At 39.8% G+C, this 21,552-nt stretch overlaps 1 protein-coding gene across 8 annotated transcripts in view; it reads right to left on the reverse strand.

Moving 5' to 3' along the window:
• Nucleotides 1-34: 34 nt before the first annotated feature.
• The window catches only part of LOC111668439 (rho GTPase-activating protein 12-like), a 57,942-nt gene continuing 36,424 nt past the window's right edge, over nucleotides 35-21,552 (reverse strand). The window contains exons 3-19 of one of the 8 annotated variants that reach the window (XM_023424506.2): nucleotides 14,252-14,521; nucleotides 11,675-11,881; nucleotides 11,199-11,279; nucleotides 10,219-10,347; nucleotides 9,909-9,971; nucleotides 9,309-9,383; nucleotides 8,511-8,572; nucleotides 7,931-8,012; nucleotides 6,234-6,335; nucleotides 5,733-5,831; nucleotides 5,213-5,315; nucleotides 4,385-4,507; nucleotides 3,507-3,605; nucleotides 3,151-3,228; nucleotides 2,883-3,017; nucleotides 1,944-2,049; nucleotides 35-1,212 (exon numbers count right to left, since the gene is read on the reverse strand). In XM_023424506.2, the coding sequence (XP_023280274.1) occupies nucleotides 1,038-1,212; nucleotides 1,944-2,049; nucleotides 2,883-3,017; nucleotides 3,151-3,228; nucleotides 3,507-3,605; nucleotides 4,385-4,507; nucleotides 5,213-5,315; nucleotides 5,733-5,831; nucleotides 6,234-6,335; nucleotides 7,931-8,012; nucleotides 8,511-8,572; nucleotides 9,309-9,383; nucleotides 9,909-9,971; nucleotides 10,219-10,347; nucleotides 11,199-11,279; nucleotides 11,675-11,881; nucleotides 14,252-14,521 (1,989 nt within the window). In that variant the 3' untranslated portion in view covers nucleotides 35-1,037. The remainder of the gene's footprint in view (nucleotides 1,213-1,943; nucleotides 2,050-2,882; nucleotides 3,018-3,150; nucleotides 3,229-3,506; nucleotides 3,606-4,384; nucleotides 4,508-5,212; nucleotides 5,316-5,732; nucleotides 5,832-6,233; nucleotides 6,336-7,930; nucleotides 8,013-8,510; nucleotides 8,573-9,308; nucleotides 9,384-9,908; nucleotides 9,972-10,218; nucleotides 10,348-11,198; nucleotides 11,280-11,674; nucleotides 11,882-14,251; nucleotides 14,522-21,552) is intronic. The other 7 variants (XM_023424507.2, XM_087178799.1, XM_087178801.1 and 4 more) reach the window with 7 other exon arrangements.

Consider the following 21,552-nt stretch of genomic DNA (forward strand, 5'->3'; position numbering starts at 1 on the left):
CCACATGCATACACATAAACACTGTACAACTGTATTAATGGAGACATGTTTAAAGGCTGTTTGCCTTAACATTTAATATCCATTAGTCAAGGAAAGAGCTGAGTACCATTGTTTGTTTTCAAGTTCATGTTCTGAGCGCTGCGAAATGATTTGTTCTAAAAGCCAAATGGAGGAGGTGCCATGCAGAGATAATACAGAGTGGTGTTAACCTCTCAAGTGTTCAGAGGACCCCGGTCCAGTATTTCAGGAGGAGGAGAGAAAGAGGGGGGGCAGATGCAGAGTGAGAGGAGAACAAAACATTTAAAATAAAAAGAAGAGAGAACATGAAAGAGCCAAAAAAAATGTCTTGTAAATCGTATAGTTCCTAAATAAAAAACAAAAGAAAAATCCCTTCTTCACCTTGTTCTAGCTCCAACTTATTTCACCTCTTAGTGTCTACACTTCTAAAGCCAAGCTGAGGGGGCAGAGCAGTTTCGATTCTTCTGTTGGTTCCCCACTGTGGTACATACAGGAGTGATGAGTCTATATAAGTGATGAGATTTACAGTACAGTACAGACAGGTTGCATCCAACATCATAAACCTCCAATACTGCTGCTTCCTCTGTAATAGAGGCTTACTGATACTCACTCCTCTGCAGCTCCTTTGGTCTCAGTTAGTCTGTGCAGTAGTAGAGGCTTGTTTGGCCTATGTATTATTAGTTTTAGGAATCCAGTGTCAGGACAGGAGGATGTCACCTTTGCAGTAAAGTGGCACAAATGCAGCTGCAGGAGAAAATAAGATACTGAAAAGTGCAAAGAGTCTTAACTTTTTGGTCGCTAGTTAGTTACATCTATGTTTTGGTTTATGAGACACATTTGGCTTTGGTCCAGAGGTTGCAAGATTGGAGAAGCCAGTGACCGCGGGTTGGTTTGAGATGAAGAGAAGCTGCCCCCGGACCGAGCCGGGCTCTTTTTGGCAGGGCCATGCTGGGTTGGGAAGAGCTCTGCGTTTGGAGAGAAAAAAATAAAACAAAAGGCTCATCCTCTGGTGTCTCAGTCTACCTGCCAAAAATGTTCTCGTACTCCAGCAGTATCAGCTCCACTATCTGGTTCTGGTAGACCATGTGGACCGCCATGTTCCAGGTCTCTGTTTCAGGGCGCAGCAGCGTGGGGCCGAACACAATGGCCACACTCTGGGTGGTCATACGGTTTTCCTCACCGTAGTCGATCACCCTGGAGGGAAGGAGGAGTGTTAGATAGTCAGATAAAATCACTCTAAAGGCTGAACCCTGACAAGAACAATTATCATCAGTCAACATTTCTTTCTCACAAAATCACTCATGCATTCAAACACAAAGTAGAGGCAAACTCTGAAAACAGACAGAAAAACTGAATCGTCAAATATATCAAATTCAAATGTTTGCCTCTGCCAACCAGCCAAGTTGGATGACATATGGTCACAATCTCCTCCTCCTGAGTTACAGCGTTGGATAATGACGAGAAATGTTTCTGCAGAACATTATGATGTCACAGTGAAGTTAAACTTTGACCTTTTGGCCATAAAACTTCATCACTTCATCCTGTTAAGACATTTGTGTCATAAGAAAAAAATAATTCCTGAGTTAAGTTCACGGAACCTGTAAGGTCACAGTGACCTTTGACCTCTAACCACCAAAATCTAATCAGTTCATCCTTGAGTCTAAGTGTCTGATTGTTTGAAGAAATTCCTTTTTTTTTTGAAGAAGAAGAAGAAATATCTTTGGGTTTTAGAGTGTGGCCTCTGGGAAATGTGTGATTGGATGAGAGATTAATCAAGTGAAAAAATAACCTGAAAGTTGAAGCCCTAAATCCCTGTATCTCATATTCATTGTTTCTATGTGTAGAGAGCAGTTCTTATCCATTGTGATTCTGTAGAATTCTTAAGCTTTAACTTCTGTTTTGGGAGCCGGAGCAATTTTTCTTACTTCCTGAGGTGTTTGAAGAGGACCTGCATAGTGTCATGGTTGGTATTGGGCAGCTGTCGGACCAGCTCTTTGATGGAGTGGACTCTCTGCTTGTAGTCTGGTATCTCTGCAGAACAAAAAACAAAGTGTATTAAAGTCTGGGTGAACAACCTGAGCCGTCACTGAGTTATGTGCAACAGTCTTTAATGATCAAAGTCGGGTAAAGTGAACCTTGATGTTAGAGGTCTATGGGATCACTTTTCCCTGACTACCGTACTGGTACTATTTCATAATGTAAGTGCTTTCTAAGTTTCCAAGCAAAGTAATTTCATTTAATTTTTCAACAGGACAATAAAAAAGATTTAAGATATAAAAAAGATATCATTGTATTTATATATTGTATTTTATTCTATTTTATCTGTTCTTCTATTCATTTTCTTATGCTTTTTTGTTTGCTAATGTTATTATAGCTCTTGAAATCTATTTTATTGCATCTCATTGTCAGCTTTCTTACTTGATTCGTTCTTTTCTATTTAGTCAGTCATCTGTGAAGCACTTTGAACTGCAGTAACCTGTATGAAAAGTACTTTTAAATAAAGTTTGATTGATTGATTGAATGAAGAAAGAAGAAGAAAAGTTCAAATCAATTGTTTCATTAATTAATATCTCTCTGCATTCAGTTTAAATTCTTTGAGTCAGCAAAAATCAGTGAAACAAAAAGTTCTCCATAAGAAGCTCCTGGAAAAAAACACTTTGAACTGAGGTCTGAAGGAAGAAAATCAATAAATCGTTGGTTTCGGGTTTTGCAGAAGTAAATTTCCAGGCACAGTCTTGCTTTTGACATAAAGAGGCTTCCACTGACAACATACTTAGTAACACAGAAAGTGCATTAAGTTCACACTGAGGGAATGCATGAATAAATAAAGGTATGTGTGCGCCACAGCTGTACGCAGCACGTACTGATGGCGCTGACAAAGTCATGGAAGAGAGCGTAGGTGAAGAGAGGCTCGGGCAGCTCTCTGAAGTACATCTTTAAAGCTCCGGTGGTCACATGGATGTCCTCCCACTTCCCGTCTGCCAGGTTCACCTTCTCATCTGGACACAAACAAACCCTCCAGTCACACACTTTACACATCAAAAAGAAACTATCACCTAAGAATATTTCTAATAACCTTTCAGTCTTTTATTATTATTTTCTCCTGAATAATGGAGAAATGATGTGACTCACCGTGATTGACAGCAAAGCGTAGTTTCTGTATGACAGCCAGGTTTCCACTAACTCTGTACAGCCCGTCTACACACAGACCTGCAGGGGATGATGGGAGGAAAATACCAGTTCAGTAATATCTATAAATTATTCTTATGGTTTGATTTTATTTGCTTTGAATCATCCGACACAAGACAGTACTATATGCTTTCAGACACAGTCAAGTATTTTTACTACTCTACTACTTTACAGTGAGTGATATCTGATATTACCTGTTGTTATCAAGTGGCAGTAAGCCCCATCCTTTTTTACTAAAATAAACCAGTATCACTTCCTCTTAACTCAGCTCTGGTAAAGTGACTTAAATCCAAACCCACCACTGTTCTCCACATGGTCGATGCACATCTTTACAAAGCCTGGCACAGTGCTGTTCTCCCTGTGACACAGACTGGACAGACTGCAGCCAAACACTTGATCTGAAGACACATGATGACAAAAACAAAGTCACAAAAACAGTCCAAAGTCCTGAGTCAGCAGTGAGTGTTTTGTCAACACTCACGCTTCCAAAAACTCCCTGTGCCTTATTTCTTTCATAAAGATGAAGGTTTTCTACCTGTGTGCCTTTTAAAAATCATGTGGGCTAAAAGCTTGATGCAATACACATAGAAGTTTACTCTCATTATGAAAGTTTGATGATACAAAGAAGAACAGGATGTCAGTAAGGTCAGAGTGACATGATCTATTTTAAGATACTGCACTAATTTTTCCAACAGAAAGTATTGTATGATGTAAAGCATGTGGAAAGTGACCTAATGCAGAGACTTTACTATTCAAAACTAACTACTTGGACTGTTTCTGTGATTTAAGGGATGTCCAACTTCCTGATTTGATAGTTGACACTGTCAAGTTAAAGAATGTTTCACCAAAAAGTCAGATTTTCTTAAGATAAGGAAAAAAAAGCTCAGTTTTCACATGTGTGACAATCATCTCCACATTTCATTTTTAAATAGTTTTTAAATGGTTGACTTAGCTCTCAACCCATAAATGATCTACCTTCAGTTCAGTAAAATGCAAAATCACCGAATTTGAATTCATGGTCTCCACTGGACAATAACATAATGATTTTTCCCACCAGCTAATCCAATGAATGTATGAAACTGCAATACAATGTGATGATCCATTTGTAAAAAGTTGGCTGCTGGGACGCCATGTGTGTGTTTCAGATGTGAGAGAAGTTTGTGTTTGTCTCCATTACCTTTGATGTAGCCCTTGTCTCTGACAGCCTGCAGGGTCGGGCGGCGGGTGAGGAACTTCTTCAGCTTGTGTCTGGTCTTTTTGTTGTCGGAGGCGTCCATGCTGGTGGAGGTCTTCATGGCTGCTGAGGAGAGATGAGACAGGATGGTGTTGTCCAGCACTCGTATGAGAACACTGATCGCCATGACGGCCACTTGGAGGAATGAAACTGATAAGCAGTTGTTTTATACGACAGGTAATGAGGCTGTCAACACGCTGAGCCAAACACAGATAACTCCTCCAGTTGTTTTTGTACTTGATGCTTTGATTACTGTATGTATCCCGTTCAGTTTTCTTCTTATTAGATAAGTCCTGCTATCATATTTGCTTTTTTTCCCCAATTCATTCACTTTAAGCTTTGACCTTTCAAGATTTATTATCAGTTTCTCCAATATGTTGATGTAGTATTTCACTTTTCCCAAAATGGTATGTGCTTACAGAAACTTCCTATCTTAAGTCTTCAGTTAAGACAGGAAGAGTATCACACAAGCAAATCCTAACTAACTTTAGCTATACATTCTTATCTCAGGTTAGGAAATCCTAAATACTCAATCCAACTTTTATCTGTTGTCTACCAACTGACTGGCTACTTTTCCCATCTCATCTCATTGAAGTATTTTTTTTGCTATATCAGCCATTTTCACTCTGAAAATCTCCTTTTGCAAAAAAAAAAACAAAAAAACAAAACAAACATTTGCCCAAACCAGCTGCCAACCCTAATAACCATGGTTACCAAACAGTTGAGATAGGTAATACAGCCCCGTTAAACACCATCAACGAGCACACGCACCTCTGCTTTTCTTTGAGTCTCTGTGTTCTTTATCCTTGTCATGTTTGTCAAAACCAGGCGAATCAGGCATGTCTTCTTCAATGGCCTCATCAGACTCCCAGGCCTAAGAGACACACACACACACACACACACACACACACACACACACACGGAAATAAGACAGTGGTAGTAAAAGCCTCTATCTGCTGCACCTTCGGACTCTCATGGAAACAATAAACTTAATATTTTGATTACAAGTGAAACCAAACTGATTCAACCTTTGAAACAAACAGCAAGTTAACTCCCAGGCTTATTTGTCAAATTATTGTCATTTTTATGTTGTTTTTTGATTTTATTTCTGTTTCAATTTGGTGTTTATTTTAATAGTGAGTTGAAGTTTAGTTTTATTAGGGTGGTTATCTAAGTCACTCTCTCAAACCCTACTTTGACTGACATGTTGTTCCATGCTGCACGACAAATGCTTTTGTTGCAGACCTTTGGTTCCTAAACTAATACAAATTCTGTGAGTGTTGGTACTCACATGGGTGCTGATGGTGTCCTGCAGCGCTCGGTACCAGTCATTGATGACACCGTCATTTTCTGACTGGATTAGCAGCTCTGTGCCCTGTCGAGTCTTCAGCTGCAACCAGGAGAGAGACACAAAAGATGTTGTATTTTTTAAATCCTCTTTATTGCTTTTTTCTTTATGTATTCTCTGTGTATGTGGGCTCATGAAGTGTTTCACTGGCAGGAATTAAAAGTATCTTTCATTTTTACATGTCTAAACCCAAAACATGATCATTTTGTTGTGTTGCTGGAAGCCGAAACAAATTTAATCTTTAGAGTTTTGGAATGAAAAACAAACAAAAATGTATAAAGAAAATTTCTGAGACTACATTTGAAAGATTGTTTTTTTTTTAAGACCTTTCAGTGCTTTCAAGCTATTATATTATAAGATATTATTAAAAAAACAACAGAAAAGCTGATTCAAAACTAACAAAAGACTGAAGAGCACATAATCTTGATGTCAGCTCTGCCCCACCTCTATAACGTGCTTCTTGCTGGATTTGTCCTTGGAGGCCCATTCCACCGAGCCGCCCCTCAGATCTACAGTGAACTCAGGTTTGGACTGACCGCCTCCAAACTAGACAGAAACAAGAAAAGAATCAAAGGGAAGCAGATTAACACACAAAGGACCTGCTCATATATAGATATACCTTCCAGTACAACTCTTTTCAGCTTTCACCACTCTGTTAAACGCTCTGCTATTGTGGAGGACTATCCTGTTGGCTGTCTGTCCTTAACTGTCTTGTTGTTGTATTAGTCTTAACAACTGACACAGACACAGAAGGAATTTATGAAAGGATAATGAAGAAAACTAACTAAAAGACATGTTTATGTTCCATATATACACTCAGCTGGTTTATTACACCTAGCTAAAACTAATACAACAGTTCTGCAGTAAATCGGCGTGCATGAAGGTCCTAATAAACTGACAACTGAGTGTATATGAATATGTTTAATTCAGAATTGATATAAAAGGTAATTCCAATAAATTATTTGAAATCTACCTCTTTGAATGTGTATGCATGCTGGAGTTAAGATCTCAAGGTGAAGAAAAATGACCCAGTTACACAACCAAACCTCATTACCATTTCTTTTACCTTGAGAGCTCATTAACTGCAGGAAAAAAAAACAAAAAAACTTTGCAGACTCTAAAAGACTTAAGGAGTCTGTTCAGTTTTGCTCTATCAGCCAACACACATGCAAGTAAAAAATGAAAGTAATCCTTCCTGTGTGTCATGCTCTGTCCGTGTGATCAGAAAGCATGACAGCAGACCTCAATCTGAAGGCTGAACTTTACAACTTAGAACAAGGAAACAACTGTCTGATAAAGGTGTTTCATGAACTCCATCCTGACTTCTGGGGCAAAAACATTAGCCAAATGCCTATAATGTAAAATACTTATTACTGTTTATTGTCCCCAGTCTTTGCATGATGCTAGTGACTGATAACACAGAGGGGTTGGGGTCAGAGCATGACAGACAGGACGGAGATGTCGTGCAGAGGAAGAGAGAGAGAGAAGCACACAGAAGGAAGGAGGAAGCACATACAGAGGAGGCACGGTCGAGCCCTGAGCAGCCATAGGAGACAGCAGGACGTTTCTTAGCAGACGGTCTCCAGCTACTCAACAGTGACAGGAGAAATTCAGGGAGGGAGCCACTGTGGTAGAATGGCTGCATGGAGGGATGGAGGGGGACGAAGAAAAGGAAGATGGGAGGGGAAGGGGGTGAAGCCAAAGGTAAAGAGATGGAGGCATGGAAAGAGAAGGAAAAGGAAACATCCGGGAAGGAGAAAGTTCAACCCCAACTTCCCTCTAGTGACCTGACAAATTACTCAAAAACTTTAGGTGCTGCATTGACAAATCACAGAGGGCATAAAAACTGAATCCTGCACAATAAAAAAGGCAGCAGCCTCTTTTAGACGGGCTCAGATAATCAGACTTTCCTTTTGGTTTGAACTCAATGGAGGAGGTCTTTTAACATAAAAGAGCCTCAACAACAATAACTACACAGAGATAACAGACTCGTCCTCGCCCTCTGTTCAACGGCCCTGAATGATTGATAACAATAGTCTATTGTATGTACCTTTGTCTAGACAGCAACACCACAGAATTACTGACTTGATGAGACATAACTTTTCTTGAAAAGAGAAAAGAAAAATGTTTCTGTCACTCACCCAGCTGGTTCCACCTCCTTGTCCTTTGGCAAACAGCAACGTGGATCCTTGGAGGACTGTCCAGGAAGAAGTCCAGTTCTTCCTGCAACAGACAGTTGATAAAAACTCTTGAGTGTGGAAAGTAAATGTATAGTTTTCTGTGTGTTTATTTGAGTCTGAGCTACCAAAAACAGTCAAGTACTGAAAGCTGCATCAAATGCCTGGTCAGACTCTTACTGTTCATTTATTCTTTGATGACATATTTGAATAATTTAATAATTTGGACAAAGTTCTTGTCAATTCTTTGTGTTAAGATGTAACATTTATGCATTTGAGAAGTTAACTGTATTTACAACAAAGAATAACTGTACTCAAGAGTGTATCTGTGAAATTTAAAAAACATCCCTCTAAATGGTCGTTAATGCTAAAGAAAATCTATTCATTTTGATAAAGAATAAACCAAGTGTTTATAACTGGAACCAAAATGAGGATGTTTAAAAAAGTACTAAACAATAAAATGAGCTTCAAGCAAAACTAACGTCCACACGACGCAGGATTATAACACTGGACTAGAGTTAATTAAAGCGTCAGAGCTACTCACCGTACTTTCTTGCCGTTCTCAGTGATCTTTGTCACATTCAGAACCCCACACTTTTCAGACGGCTGGAGAGAAAAAAAAAAAGCATTAGAGCAACATCATTTTACAGACACATCCATCACACAAATTATGACTGACAACCACTGCAGGATCACAGAGGAGAAAGCTGCTGTCAAAACCACATATTGGTAAACAATAAGCATGTGTCAATCAATTGTAAAACACAGCCACCGCAAAAAATACACCGCCACCAGAACAATCGCAGCTTTAAGTTTGGAGGAAAAACAGACTGCTGTCATTATTCCCGCTCAGGAAAGGCAAGAGACCAAACACGAGAGAGAGAGAGAGAGAGAGAGAGAGAGAGAGAGTGTAAAGAGACATCAGAGTAAAACACATGAGAAAAGGCTTTGGATTCTTGGCAAAGCTCCTGCAGCATTGAGCAAGTGATCTGTTGCCTTTTCAGATTAAGAAGCAAAGTTTGGGGAAACACAACCAAGAGCAAACCCCAAAAATATTTGAATGTCTATTGACTACAAAAAGTGAATAATTTAAACAAATACGCCTAAGGACCCATTAGCACAGTGTTTCTACACAGGTTCAAGTTCAAATTTTCTTGCTGCAGCTTTGTTGTCTGCTGTAACTCTCGACTTTCCTCTAATTATTTCCACATTTTCCAGACCTGTGGAGGAACCCTGCAGTGAGCTGCAACATGTGCCACTGCTCACAATCTCAGAACAAGTTAAACTCCTGCAGGGTGAGGCGAGGTGAGGAGGTGAGGTTATAGTAGGGGTGAGTACTAACAGAGGCGGGGGGCTTGGGAGACGAAGGGCAGGAGTCAGAGTCAGGAGAGGGGGGCTTGGGGCTCAGAGGAGCATCCTAGTGAGGAGACAGGGATGAAGAGAAAAAAAACACACTGTCATATGGGATAACAACAGAAGGTTAATGAGAAGATGATGTGAGGTTAAGAAGATGGCAATTAGCGGTGAGATTATAATGCGTAAAGTGTGTCAAGTACCTGCGTGATGACCAGGAGGCACGAAAGAATTATCAATTAGATGTGGATACAAGTAGAATATTTCCCAGAATGCTCATGCACCTACAAACTTTTTCATTTTTAGTATCATGAGTATTATTTGAAAATAAATCATTTCTGTGGTCAAACACTTGAAAGTTTAAGCTCATCAAGTTAATAATTGACTTTTTGACTGAATTTCTTAGTGAAATGATTTAAATGAACTCAACTCAATCAACTCAGTGAATCATGTGAGATAAAAGATGATTTTGACCTGGAGACAGTCATGTAATTAGTGCTGCTGTTGTGTGATTATATTCATGCAAGCTGATTGTCTGCTTGGATTTAAGGGACAAGGCTCTGATTAGTTGGTCCGACAGACTACTGACTTTGTGTTTGTACGGGTGTAGGCGGGTGGAGAATGCGCGGAAACGCCTTTTTTTTGACAGCCGCTGCAAAGAAACAAGTCTACAACTGAAACTCTGCACTTGTCAAACATCTGACCAACGAACACAACAGAGAACAGCTGCACCTGCAACAAACTAATTCTGTGAAATAGGAATCATTAAGCACAACTGGCAGGTGGATTGTAAAATGTACTTTTTGGTGTTTTTTTTGTTTTTTTTTACTAGTAGAGAAATAAAGTATTGAACAGTGGACCAGTCTTTAGTCTGTGCTTTGCAGATTTGGGTGTCAGACCTTGTCATTGGGCTCTTGGACATAGGCGCTGTGTCTCCATTTGGTCAGGACGATGGGCTCCATGTGTTTCCTGTCCAGACTGCGACTTTTTGGACCATCTCCAGACGGCTGTGGAGGGGAGAGGTTGTACTGGCGGGAGGGAACGGGGAATCATACGGCATCAATATACAATACTTTTAATTTTACAAAATGAGAATTTTCCCACATATGCCTTTTTACCGGAATATGGCAAGTATCCATTCTCACTTAAAACTGATCAAGTGTGCCTTATCCTTGCCTATGTTTGCACAATGTTACAATTAAAAATTCATCTGAAAAGTTCCCATTAATAGACATTTGTGGACTAATGTCACATATTAACACGACTTTCTGCAAAAAGTGACAAATCACACTAGAGCAGCTTCATCTTCAGAATAATGCATTTCAGTGCTAAAACTAATTCAACTAACTTAGCACTTTGATTCTTAACAAAAACTGTCAACAACTGATAATCAGTTAATCATTTCAGTAATTTATCAAGCAAAAATACCAAAAATTCACGTTTTTGCACTAAACAACTAATAGATAAATGAGGAAATAACTGATTTATTCGGTGGTTCGGTCCCCGGCTCCTCCAGTCTGCGTGTCGAAGTATGCTTGGGCAGGATACTGAACCCCACTTTGCCCCTGATGGCTGTTCCATCAGTGTATGAATGTGTGAGTGAATGGGTGAATGTGGCAAGTATTGTAAAGCGCTTTGAGGGGTCAGTAAGACTAGAAAAGCGCTACATAAGTACAAGTCCTTTTATCATAATTTATGAAAACAATCATTAGTTGCAGCCCCTCTGATCTCACCTCCTGTTGTAACACAGCCAGGTTGACAACTGAGCATGAGTATATAGATTTCACACCATATTATTTCTGAGTACAGTCAGTCCAGTCACTTTGAGCATTTCCTTTCATCTGTCTGATAAACTGTAAGGACTGCTACAGAGTCTTACCTTTGGCAGCTCCCACTCTGACCTGGAGCCGTCTGCACTGTAGTAATAAGGCCTGCCCTGGTCATCCACGTGTTTTAACCACTGGTGGTGTGTACACACACACACACACACACACACACACACACACACACACACGCCACATGTAAATTATGTCACTTTAATTTGAATTTATTCAATAAATCCATTTCTGTGGACATGCCTCTGTAATTATTCTGATTAAAAACTATTTCTGGATAATGAGGAAATTGCTTTGCCTTGTGAGAGAAAATGAACAGTTTAGTATTTACATCCTTTCTCTCGTAGGGTCACTCTCATGCTGTGGTGTTACAACCTGGCCTAGTCAGTGTGGAGATAACATTTCCGTTCCGCAATACAGGTGGAAAATCACCATAAATCAACCCAAAATCCATTCCCCCATGCATCACCAGAAACCACCACAGTAAAGAGACAGCAGATCAGCCCTGTGCAGTCGGTACCTTCTCGTTAGTATAGTCGCTGACGTACAACGTGTGGCCGTGCTCGTCCATCTCCTCCGACCAACCACGCGGCGGCGAGCCATACTGACTGTCTGACTGGCTAGAGTAGGTACTGAAGCAGGTGTCCTCCGACGACAGAGGCTGAAGTCGACCAATGGAGAGCGAGAGGAACGGAAGGAAAGACGGCGAGAGCGAGAGAGGAGTGGTCTACCATTAGAATAAAAATGAAAGAGAGACAAAAGAGAGGGAATCTTTCACCATGGAGTTATAGAGGAGAAAAGACAGACATGCACCCACAACCAATAAATCATGAGAAACTGTCCTACACCAGTTTAACACAGCACAGACAAAACCAGAAAACCCATCAGAGTAAAACAATCACCACTGTTCATGCTTCTTTTTGGACATTATGGTGTAAATCTAGAGGTGGGTGCTGCAGTGACGGTAGCAGCTTTTCACCTGTAGGTGGCAGTGTGGTACAGCCATTTAAAGAAGCAGAGGGTGACTCAAAATCAGAGATGACTTCCAAATTATTCAGGCTGGTTATGTCAGAGAGAGAGAGAGAGAGAGAGAGAGAGAGAGAGAGAGAGAGTGTGTGTGTGTGTGTGTGTGTGTATGTGAGAGAGTGTGTGAGAGTGTGTGTGTGTGTGCGAGAGAGAGTGTGTGAGAGTGTGCGTGTGTGTGAGTGTGTGAGAGAGTCTGTGAGAGTGTTTGTGTTTTTGTGTGTGTGCGTGTGTGTGTGTGTGTGTGTGTGTGTGTGTGTGTGTGTGTGTGAGAGAGAGAGAGAGAGAGAGTTGGCCACAAATATAATCAGTTACATTGTCATAATAGTCAGTGTTTACGTTTGAATCTTCCAAATTAAAAAAGTCTGCATGTGTTTTTTTTTTTTAATCACAGTTTTTCAAGAACGAATTATTCTGGTGTTGATGTATAATAAAGCTGCATGTCAGGAAGAAAACTAAACAAAACACTGAGTTCTCCCATCACAACCGGTCATCGCCAAAAGAACAATTATGCAGACGTCTCACTCTGTCATGCACACTGTTGTTAATCATGAGGAAGACACAATGTGAAATGACTTCTGGCTTTTATGCTGTGTTGTTATCTATTTGATATCTAATAATATTCAGTAATTAATGTCTCTGACTCATTATGCTTTAACACTGTCTGAGTGTATGCAAGTGTGTGTGTGAGTTCTTGTAAATTCTGCTCTTGTGAAAACCAGTTTGAGCTCAGAGAGATGGCATTTTTTGCAAAGTCAGGTCATTTTGGCCAACCCTCACCTGTCCATTTGTTTTGAACATGGAAATACTTTCAGTTTTTCAGCTGTCTAATCCACACTCTCTATTGGATTGCCTACATATTTTAAGTATTTTTTCCTCTTTTTTCACATTATATCATTATTTTCATTTATATTCTATGGATCTTGACATACAATGAATTGTTTATCTCATGTTTAGTTTGTTTTTGTTTATGACTGATGTAATGATGTAATTGTCTCAGGTGTTGATGATTTGGCTCCTTCTGTCTGGTGGTTGTTGACTGTGGTTCTAGTATTCGCATTGTGAATTTGCTGCCTGATGAAGGTCTATGCCTGAAGCATTGCACAATATCTTTATCTAACTCCCAACAGTGTGGAGGAATTCAACGGTGTCTTCTGCTTAATAAAGGTGCTGGAAACAAAAAAACAAGTTTCTGAATTAAGTAAGATTAAATTTTAGGTTTTATTTTATAATACAGGTTAATGGCTGATAGACAGATCCTCTCAAAATAGCTGCTCAGACAGTCTGAAAATAATGAGAACCTTGTTTCAGATGTTCACAGATGAGACTTTCTGAAAGTGATAAACAGTCACATCTGCTTTCTGCAGTGACTGAACAAATGTTCACGTGTGAAATGACAAAGACCTGAGCTTCGTAAACTCATTTCTCAAATTCTTATATCCTCCTCTGCTGTTGTTCACATATTTATGAGCTGACTGGATTGTATCTGTGTTTGCAGTCACAGAAAGGAGGTTGGCTTTCAGTGAAGAAACTTCAATCAGGACCAAAACTTTAACAACTTCGCCAACAGGACTCTCCCTGCACCTCGACTCCATGTTTAAAAAAACATCACAAGGCCACAAAAGAATGTGGCTACCTGTGTGTTACCTGTAAATGCCATGTTTTCTATTTCTGTAGCTTCTACCTGCGACCTCTTGTTGCATTTTGAAACCCCTCCCCCTCATTTTGATGACTGGTTTCTCGCCTCAACTTTAAGGGTACCTTTAACGGTAGTCTGCTTTTTCAGCCTAACTGCTTTTTATAAATATATTTAATATATAAAAGGCTTCCTGGCAATCCAGGCATCCAATCAACCAACTGTTTGATACACAATTATTGTTTTGCTTTGATTGATCATTGTTACAAAAAGCAATTGTGACGTGTGATTATTATTGCTTTTATAAGAAGCAACTGGCACTTTTTCATTTAGGACTCAGAGTTTTGTCACAGGAAGTTCTTTTTAAAGATTGATATAAAGTAATGTGTTTACATGTGTGTGTTTCTTTGAACTCTTTATACAGTGCATGATCTGTACCTCAGAGCTCTCTCCTGTACTGTTGTTTTCTCCTCTGGAGTTCCCGGTGCTGGCGTCCCTGGCTCGGGGCGGCTTCCAGGTCCTCTCCTGGGTGGAGCGGTTGTGGTAGAAGTGCCTGCCGTTCTGGTCTTTGTAGGTTTCCCAGTCGCCCAGTGTCTGGAGGGGGGAGCCAGAGGGCAGAGGGGGCAGGTTGGTCTGGGTGATCTTCAGCTCCTGGAGGTTGGTGTAGACAGGCGACTCGGAGCGGCCCTGGCCTGACGAAGACACAGTCTGACGTAGGGACACAGAAAGAAAGACAAAGAGAGAGAGAGAGAGAGAGAGAGAGAGAGAGAGAGAGAGAGGTAGACCTGTGAGTCATCAGTGAGTCTGTTATATAATCAGGGAAAAGCTCCTGGACAGCATGATGTAAGAAATTCACAGCTTTCAGAGTGTAAATCAACAGTTGCACATGCAACCTGGTGGACACTTCATCGAAAATACCTTTAAACACCTTCAGTGCTTCCATCTCAACACCCCCTCACTGCTAATGCCATGATCCTGCTGAGCTCCACATGTAGTCAATTACAGAGTCTTTCTTGTGTCTGTGCTGAGCAGCAAGCAGCATTGGAAAGTAAAAGAAATGACTTAAATGTCTGTTGTTGAAGCTGACAGCCAGTGTTGACCACAGAGGAGCAGACTGAACCCACGAGGAGGAGGACAGGGGAAGTAAGCGAAGTTGTTATATAACTGAGAGTGGCAGGGACCCATGTCAGGTAGAAATAAGGAAGTAAAACTGACACACAAGATGCATCCTGAACATCTGGACAGTTTGTCCAGGCTCATCCTTACAGCCCTGGAACTGTGGAAATGTGTAAATATGGATCATTTTTGTACAATTTCTATAGAGGCCCGAGTATATTATTAGAATATTGGGGTATCAAAATAGCAGTTATGTGGATGCCTATTGGTTTTCACAAACAAAAAAGACGCATCCCAAAATAAATTCCCTACACTTCTACAGATAGGCAGGTCCACAAATAATGGTTATTATCATTATCAATTAACCTGCCAAATATTTTGATATCTTGATTAATTGGTCTATAGAATAAATAAACATCTTCAAACATATGATCATATTTGAGAAAATGGAACCATCAGAGGTTTGGCATTCAATCAATCAACTGATTATGATCATAAAATCATCATGTTCATTTTCTGCCAATTGACTCCTTGATTGAATGATAATAATTTCATCTCTAATTTGGCATTGACCATTTTGATAAACAAAATATTTTCAAAATTAAACCCTTCATTGCAGATTTATAACAACTATTTGTTACTTTTTGAAAGGATCGACTTGAATCCTGGACTTGTCAAATTAGATTTTTATTTCTGTTCAGACATTACAGACTGACATTGACAGACCTGTCAGATCACGAGGAAAAACATGAATTATGTTTCAGCTCCTGTTAATTTATGACCTTGCAAATCAGGTCTCTGGGCAAAACAAAACCTCTGACAAGTTACTGAAACACTGCAGAAATTTTCCTGTTAAACAGGATGGAAAACCTGACCAACCACAACCCAAATGTTTTTATCTGTTACTGGTAATATGAGAGAGTCAACTGTACAGTCACTCAGTCAGGTGACCAAACATGATTTAAAAAAATTGTGAGTTAATAAAGAGGGAAATAAGCCATTGACTGCAGGTTAATAAATTACAACCCTGTTGACAAGTGAAAGAAAAGTGAGTTGAACAACATTTCTACTGCTGTAGAGCAGCCAGAACGCTGCCTCTAATGACAGAGTATCCTTCTTCAAAACCTGGACGCATGACTGATCCAGTCAATGGGCGGCTTGTCATGATTATTTCAAGCTGGTATTACAAAGGCTGCACAGCGACTGGGCAAAGAGAGTCATAAATAATGCCGGTGCCCCGAGGCCTCCTAACATTGGCTCTGTGATGTTTTTATTGCACAGGGATCAATAGGGATGAAATATGCAGTAGCCGAGCAAACAGCTGGAGGTACCCAGGAGAATCCAATATTCAGCGGACTAGAGGAAGCCCAAGAAGTCTGCTGTTACAGAACCACAGCATGACAAAATCACAAAATTAAGGTGGTGAGTGCATATATAATACATAATGTATATATTACATCATGTACAGTTGTTTCTTCTACCACTAGAGAGGCTAGCATCTGACAGAAAGGCACACTGGTTGGAAAGCCCAGAGGAAAACTTGCCATTCAGGAAAGTCAGACTTCCAAAGTAAAAGACTGCTTTTACCACTCTGCAGTGCTAATGTGCAAACCTGCAAGATGCAGCTGAAAAAGTTAACTTGTGCTCAGTAATTAAAATATATAAAAAATTACCTCTGGTGGTGAGCAACTTGTAAACACATCATCCTTTTCAGGCATTGAGAATGCTCTGAGGAAACTTCTCCTCCAGCGGATCAGTGCCATCGTCCCTGCTTGATATTTAGAGTTTGAGTCGTCAGTCTCCTTTAATGCCTGCAGCATACAACCCTGGTGACACTGGTCTGTGGTCTTCCTGTATAATACTGAGTGAACATGTGATACCATGCATGAATCTGTCAAAGGGGAAGTCCATATAGTCAATCAAATCTTAAAAAGCCAGTTGGGTTCTATAACACTTGTGTGCCAGCTACAAAACCACATTTTTCTCCCAAGTCTGCTCAGAAATGTAACATCACTCAAGTGGCGGGAAGCTCAATAAACAGGAAGCTTTATACTGCTTTGCTGGCAGACAGATATATCGGACATCCTCAAATGCATTCTTAAAACCGATTTCAAGTCTGAGCGTTACTGTTTGGCTGAGATCATTTTTATTTCATTAGTTTTGGTTTGGGTCACAAGGTTGTAAATCCTTCTCAGCATTGGGATGATGTATAACTCAAAGTTAAAAAACACACTAAAACTGCTGATGCTCTTCCACAGACTGAAGCAATATGAGCTAAGTCAAATAACAGCTCTCATTATGTAACTAAAGGCTGCACTGCCAGGCTAGCTCATTAAAAATGCACAAGTCGTCGCTTAACTCCATTATAGCAGCAGCATATTCCTGAGCAGCTGGTGTGGGACATCTGGTGTGAACAGACTGACCACCTAATCAATACTGAGCTCTAAAACCACCGAGCCACAGTGGGACATTAAGAGGTTGACCTGTTGTGCTGAGGAAGCTGCTCTCTTTGATAGTACACTGTGCTTTAAGTAAAGGTTGCCAGGTGGACAAGTGTCACAGTGTACTACAGCATAGTGCAAAGAGGGGAATTGTTCTGGGTGTATGGGGTTACACAAATAAAAGTCCTGTTCATTTTCAACAAAGACAATGTTAGATGACTAACAGTTGGAGCATTTCCGAGGCTTGAATGGACATGAAACTCTCCCGGTTGAATCATTAATGAAGAAGCTGAGCAGTATAATATAGAAAATATACAGTTGATTGCGAAAAAGTCAAAATGTACATAAAACCGAGTCAAGTAGTGATCCTTTCAGTACAAAACGTCCAATCCCTGCACTTAAAATTCTGCTGCTTCCACCAATAACGATGACCTGAAGCTAAAGATTAGCCTTTGTTGAAATCCAATAAAACATTCTGCTGTTTAACCCAGTTCACTTTTAGATCCTGGGTCAATTTGGACAAATTCAGCAAATATGGTGTGATGTTTGTTCCTAACTGCAACAATAAAACATCTTAAACTTGCTACTGCTTTGATTTGTGCCTATGACTGGCTGCAGACAGCTCATTCAAATCACAGTGTTTACATCTGTGGACCATCAAATTACAAAAACATGGGACGTTTTAGTAAAAAAAAAAAAAAAAAGGCAATCAGATAAACCTACAGTACCTCCAGTAGTGTTTAATTATCTAGGAAAGTACTTTGAGGATTTCATTAATTAAAAATTTTGACTTTTTACTGTATAAAGGATTAAATGCTTCTTGAACCAGTAGTTGTTTAAATTTGTATGGAGATAAACAGCCAACAGCGTTTATACTGGTGACTCTTGCAAACATGCAAAATAAATATACAGAAGGACATCTGACAATAACCTCCCCTTTAAGGAGGAAACAGGCCATGAGCTGGAGAACTCAAACTGAACTGATGGTTACACAATCTGACCATCGCAACACTGACCAGTGAAGCCTCAGTCACACCAGTGGCTAACTGTAACCACAACACCTACTGTACAGTCTACTGACAGAGGCTCTGAGCCTGAGGTCACGCTGGACTGCAGCAGCCAATTACCCTTCTGATTGCAGCTCAGCAAACTCTTAATTCCCTATTTGAGGCCAGAACAGGGGTTAATGGGTAGAGAATGGAAAGGGTCTGTGAATGACACTGCCAATTTCTTGATAGAAGACGTGCATAGTCTTATCTGCACCGCCTGCAGCTCTGCGTTGGAAGAATAATCGGCCGGTCCAGTGTTCTTCAGCCAGAGATAAACCACATCAGAGCCAGAGAGAAACAGCAATAGAAAGAAAAGGGAGAAGACTTGGGACTTTAAGGCAGTGAACGCATCAGAGCTAACATTAGACAGAAATGGCTGCAGATGTTTAAGCATCAGTTTATATTTAGACTAGACAGGTGGGAGATTCAAAATGCTGCGGTCACTCTAAAATAGCTCAGGGTTGCTTTTCAAAAGTTAACACAAGGTTAAGTCTGCTGGCTCCTTCCCAGGTTTTGTTTCAGTTGTGGTTTCATTGGTTTGTTTCGGTGGTTATGGGTCATTTGATTCAACTTCTTGACTTCAGGTTGTTTGTTTTGTCTGACCAGCAGTTAAAACACAAATATATCCTCTATATTGTTTTGAGACAGAGAAAAATGTAGCAAATCTCTTTCCTTAAGAGAAGCACATGTTTCATAGTTCTGCTACAAAATAAACTAGTATTCAATAAATCATACATCACTAGAATTGTATCCAGCTTCTCAAATGTGAATATTTTAGGTTTTTCTTTGTCATAAGTGATAGTTAACTGAATATCTTTGGGTTTGGGACCAAGGTTGGATAAAACAAGATTTATTTATAACTTCCCACATCCCAAAGTGAAGTCTTTAAATGAAAGACCTCACTTTGGGATGTGGGACATTATAAATAGCATTTTTTGCTATTTTTTCACATTTTATAGAAAAATTATTAATTGAAAAATTGAGGAAATAATCTGGAGATTAATCAGCAATGAAAATAATAACTAATAGTATTAGATGTTTAATAAAAAAAAACAAACAAAAAAAACCTTAAAACAACAACAACAAAAAAAAAACTTAAAACAACAAAAAGATTTGTTGCAGTGTCATGCGTCTATTTCAAAGTCACAGTCAATATGATTAAGCTGTCGGCCCTTCCCCTGATTAAAACTAATCATCGCAGGATATGACTGTAAGTGGAGGCAGAGCTCTATAATGGCAAAGAGAAGATCATAGGTGAGCAGGGAGACAGGCAGCAGCGTCCTTTAGAGCGCTGCCTGACAAAGTTTGTGAAGTCTTAGAGGGACAGGCCAGTGTTGAAGCAGGAGGAGCAGGAGGAGGAGGGGTTCCACATGTTCACCTCCTCACTCCTCCCCTTTTCTGTTTGACACAGATGAACCTGCTCTGCTGCATACCGCAGGGAGCTGGGCCAAGCAAACACAAAACATTTGCAATTGTAAATATACACACACTGGAGAACTTGCCAACCTTTAAGGTGCATGGGTTTCATATACACAAATGTGCAAGTTTTCACGTGTACAAATATGTGAAATAAACTCCTACTTCTCTTTTACTTTCTTGTCCATTCAGTCTTTAAGTTTCACCGCGAAAAAGTGCTTCCACTCCAGAGCTGTATGTGTTTATATTGAGGAGCCTCCACCTGTCACGGCTGTGGTCAGCCACTACATTGCATAACAGAAGTAGGAAATGTTTCTTAATATTTCCCTCTTTGGCTAAAACTCCAATGTCGCTGACGAAGGCAGAAATTCAGACTTTTCCCTTGACAAGACTTGATCTTGCTTTGATGAGTCAGCAAGAAGCCACACTGAGTCACTTTATTAATTAACTTTGGATTTGGACAACACTGCTGCAAAATAATAAATTAGATCTTTGGGGACGGTAGTCCAATGTACATCCACTTTAAATGTAACCAAAGACAGCTATCATAACTTTGGCAGCTTTGTTGTGCCACTTTTAGCATAATGGACTACAAGAAATACCAACTACACCTGCAACAATGAGTCATTTGATTGGGTAGCCAGTTGACAGAAGAGCTACTATTTTGATAATCAAATTCATTATCAATATCATTTTTCAGCAATAATGTCAAATATTTGCAGCTTCCAGCTTCTCAAATATGAGGATTTAATGCTTTTCTTTGTCACACATGATAATAAACTGAATATCTTTGGATTAGGGACTGCTGACCGGACAAAACAAAACATTTGACAACATTTAATGTCATTTTATAGAGAATCGATTAATCAATTACTTGAAAAAATAATCAGCGGATAAATCAATAATAAAACAATTGTTAGTTGCAGCCCTACAAGTAACTGACTTCAATTAAATTCATCTTTAAGATTCATACTGTAACATGTATTTAAAGTAATTTTGAGTGAATTTATGTCGGATGTGAAGTTCCTTCCTAAAGGTGCTCCACTAACAGGTGGATGTAGGACAAATGACAAATGAAACCAGTCATGAGGCGTGACAGCGTCTGATCGAAACAGGAAGAAAGGAGGTTATATTAGAGAGGAGGAGCAGTGCACATGGAAAGGGATCAGGCTGTCAGTCCTGATAAGATTAAATCACATACAACACACTAAAAGCCTGAAAGGTAATGAGTTGAATCACACAAAAGGGTCATTTTGTTGGCATTTTCTGTATGATTTCTATATTTTGATTTGCTAGTTCCTGATATGCAAGTTTTTATTTATGACTTCAGTTTATCCGTGTGAATTTTGTCAATTTCCCCCAAATATATTTTTGTCTTTAGGTACATTGCTGGACTGGGTACATAAGAGGGAGGGAAAAAGAAACTTGGAACTGAAAATAAATGTTCAGTTTACTGAGAATTAACCAGGAAGAGAAAAAGACTAAACACAAACATGATTCAGGACTGAAAAAAAAAGATCCTGAAAAGCCTGAACCATATAAAACTCACATCCACTGCAGCCTGGTGGGTCTTTCAGTCTGGTCTGAGGTAAATCTCAGTAAATCTGACTGAAATGAATAACAGGGAAGAAAAGCAAACCACCAACAAGCATGCTGCAAGTCAACACAAAAAGCTCTTTAAACAGTGGCACCACCCAAGGCAATTACGCAACTGCTG

Source organism: Seriola lalandi, unplaced genomic scaffold, assembly GCF_002814215.2.
Source record: "Seriola lalandi dorsalis isolate HSWRI2012SDOR001 ecotype SW California unplaced genomic scaffold, Sedor1 jcf7180002054736, whole genome shotgun sequence".
Classification (NCBI taxonomy): Eukaryota; Metazoa; Chordata; class Actinopteri; order Carangiformes; family Carangidae; genus Seriola; species Seriola lalandi.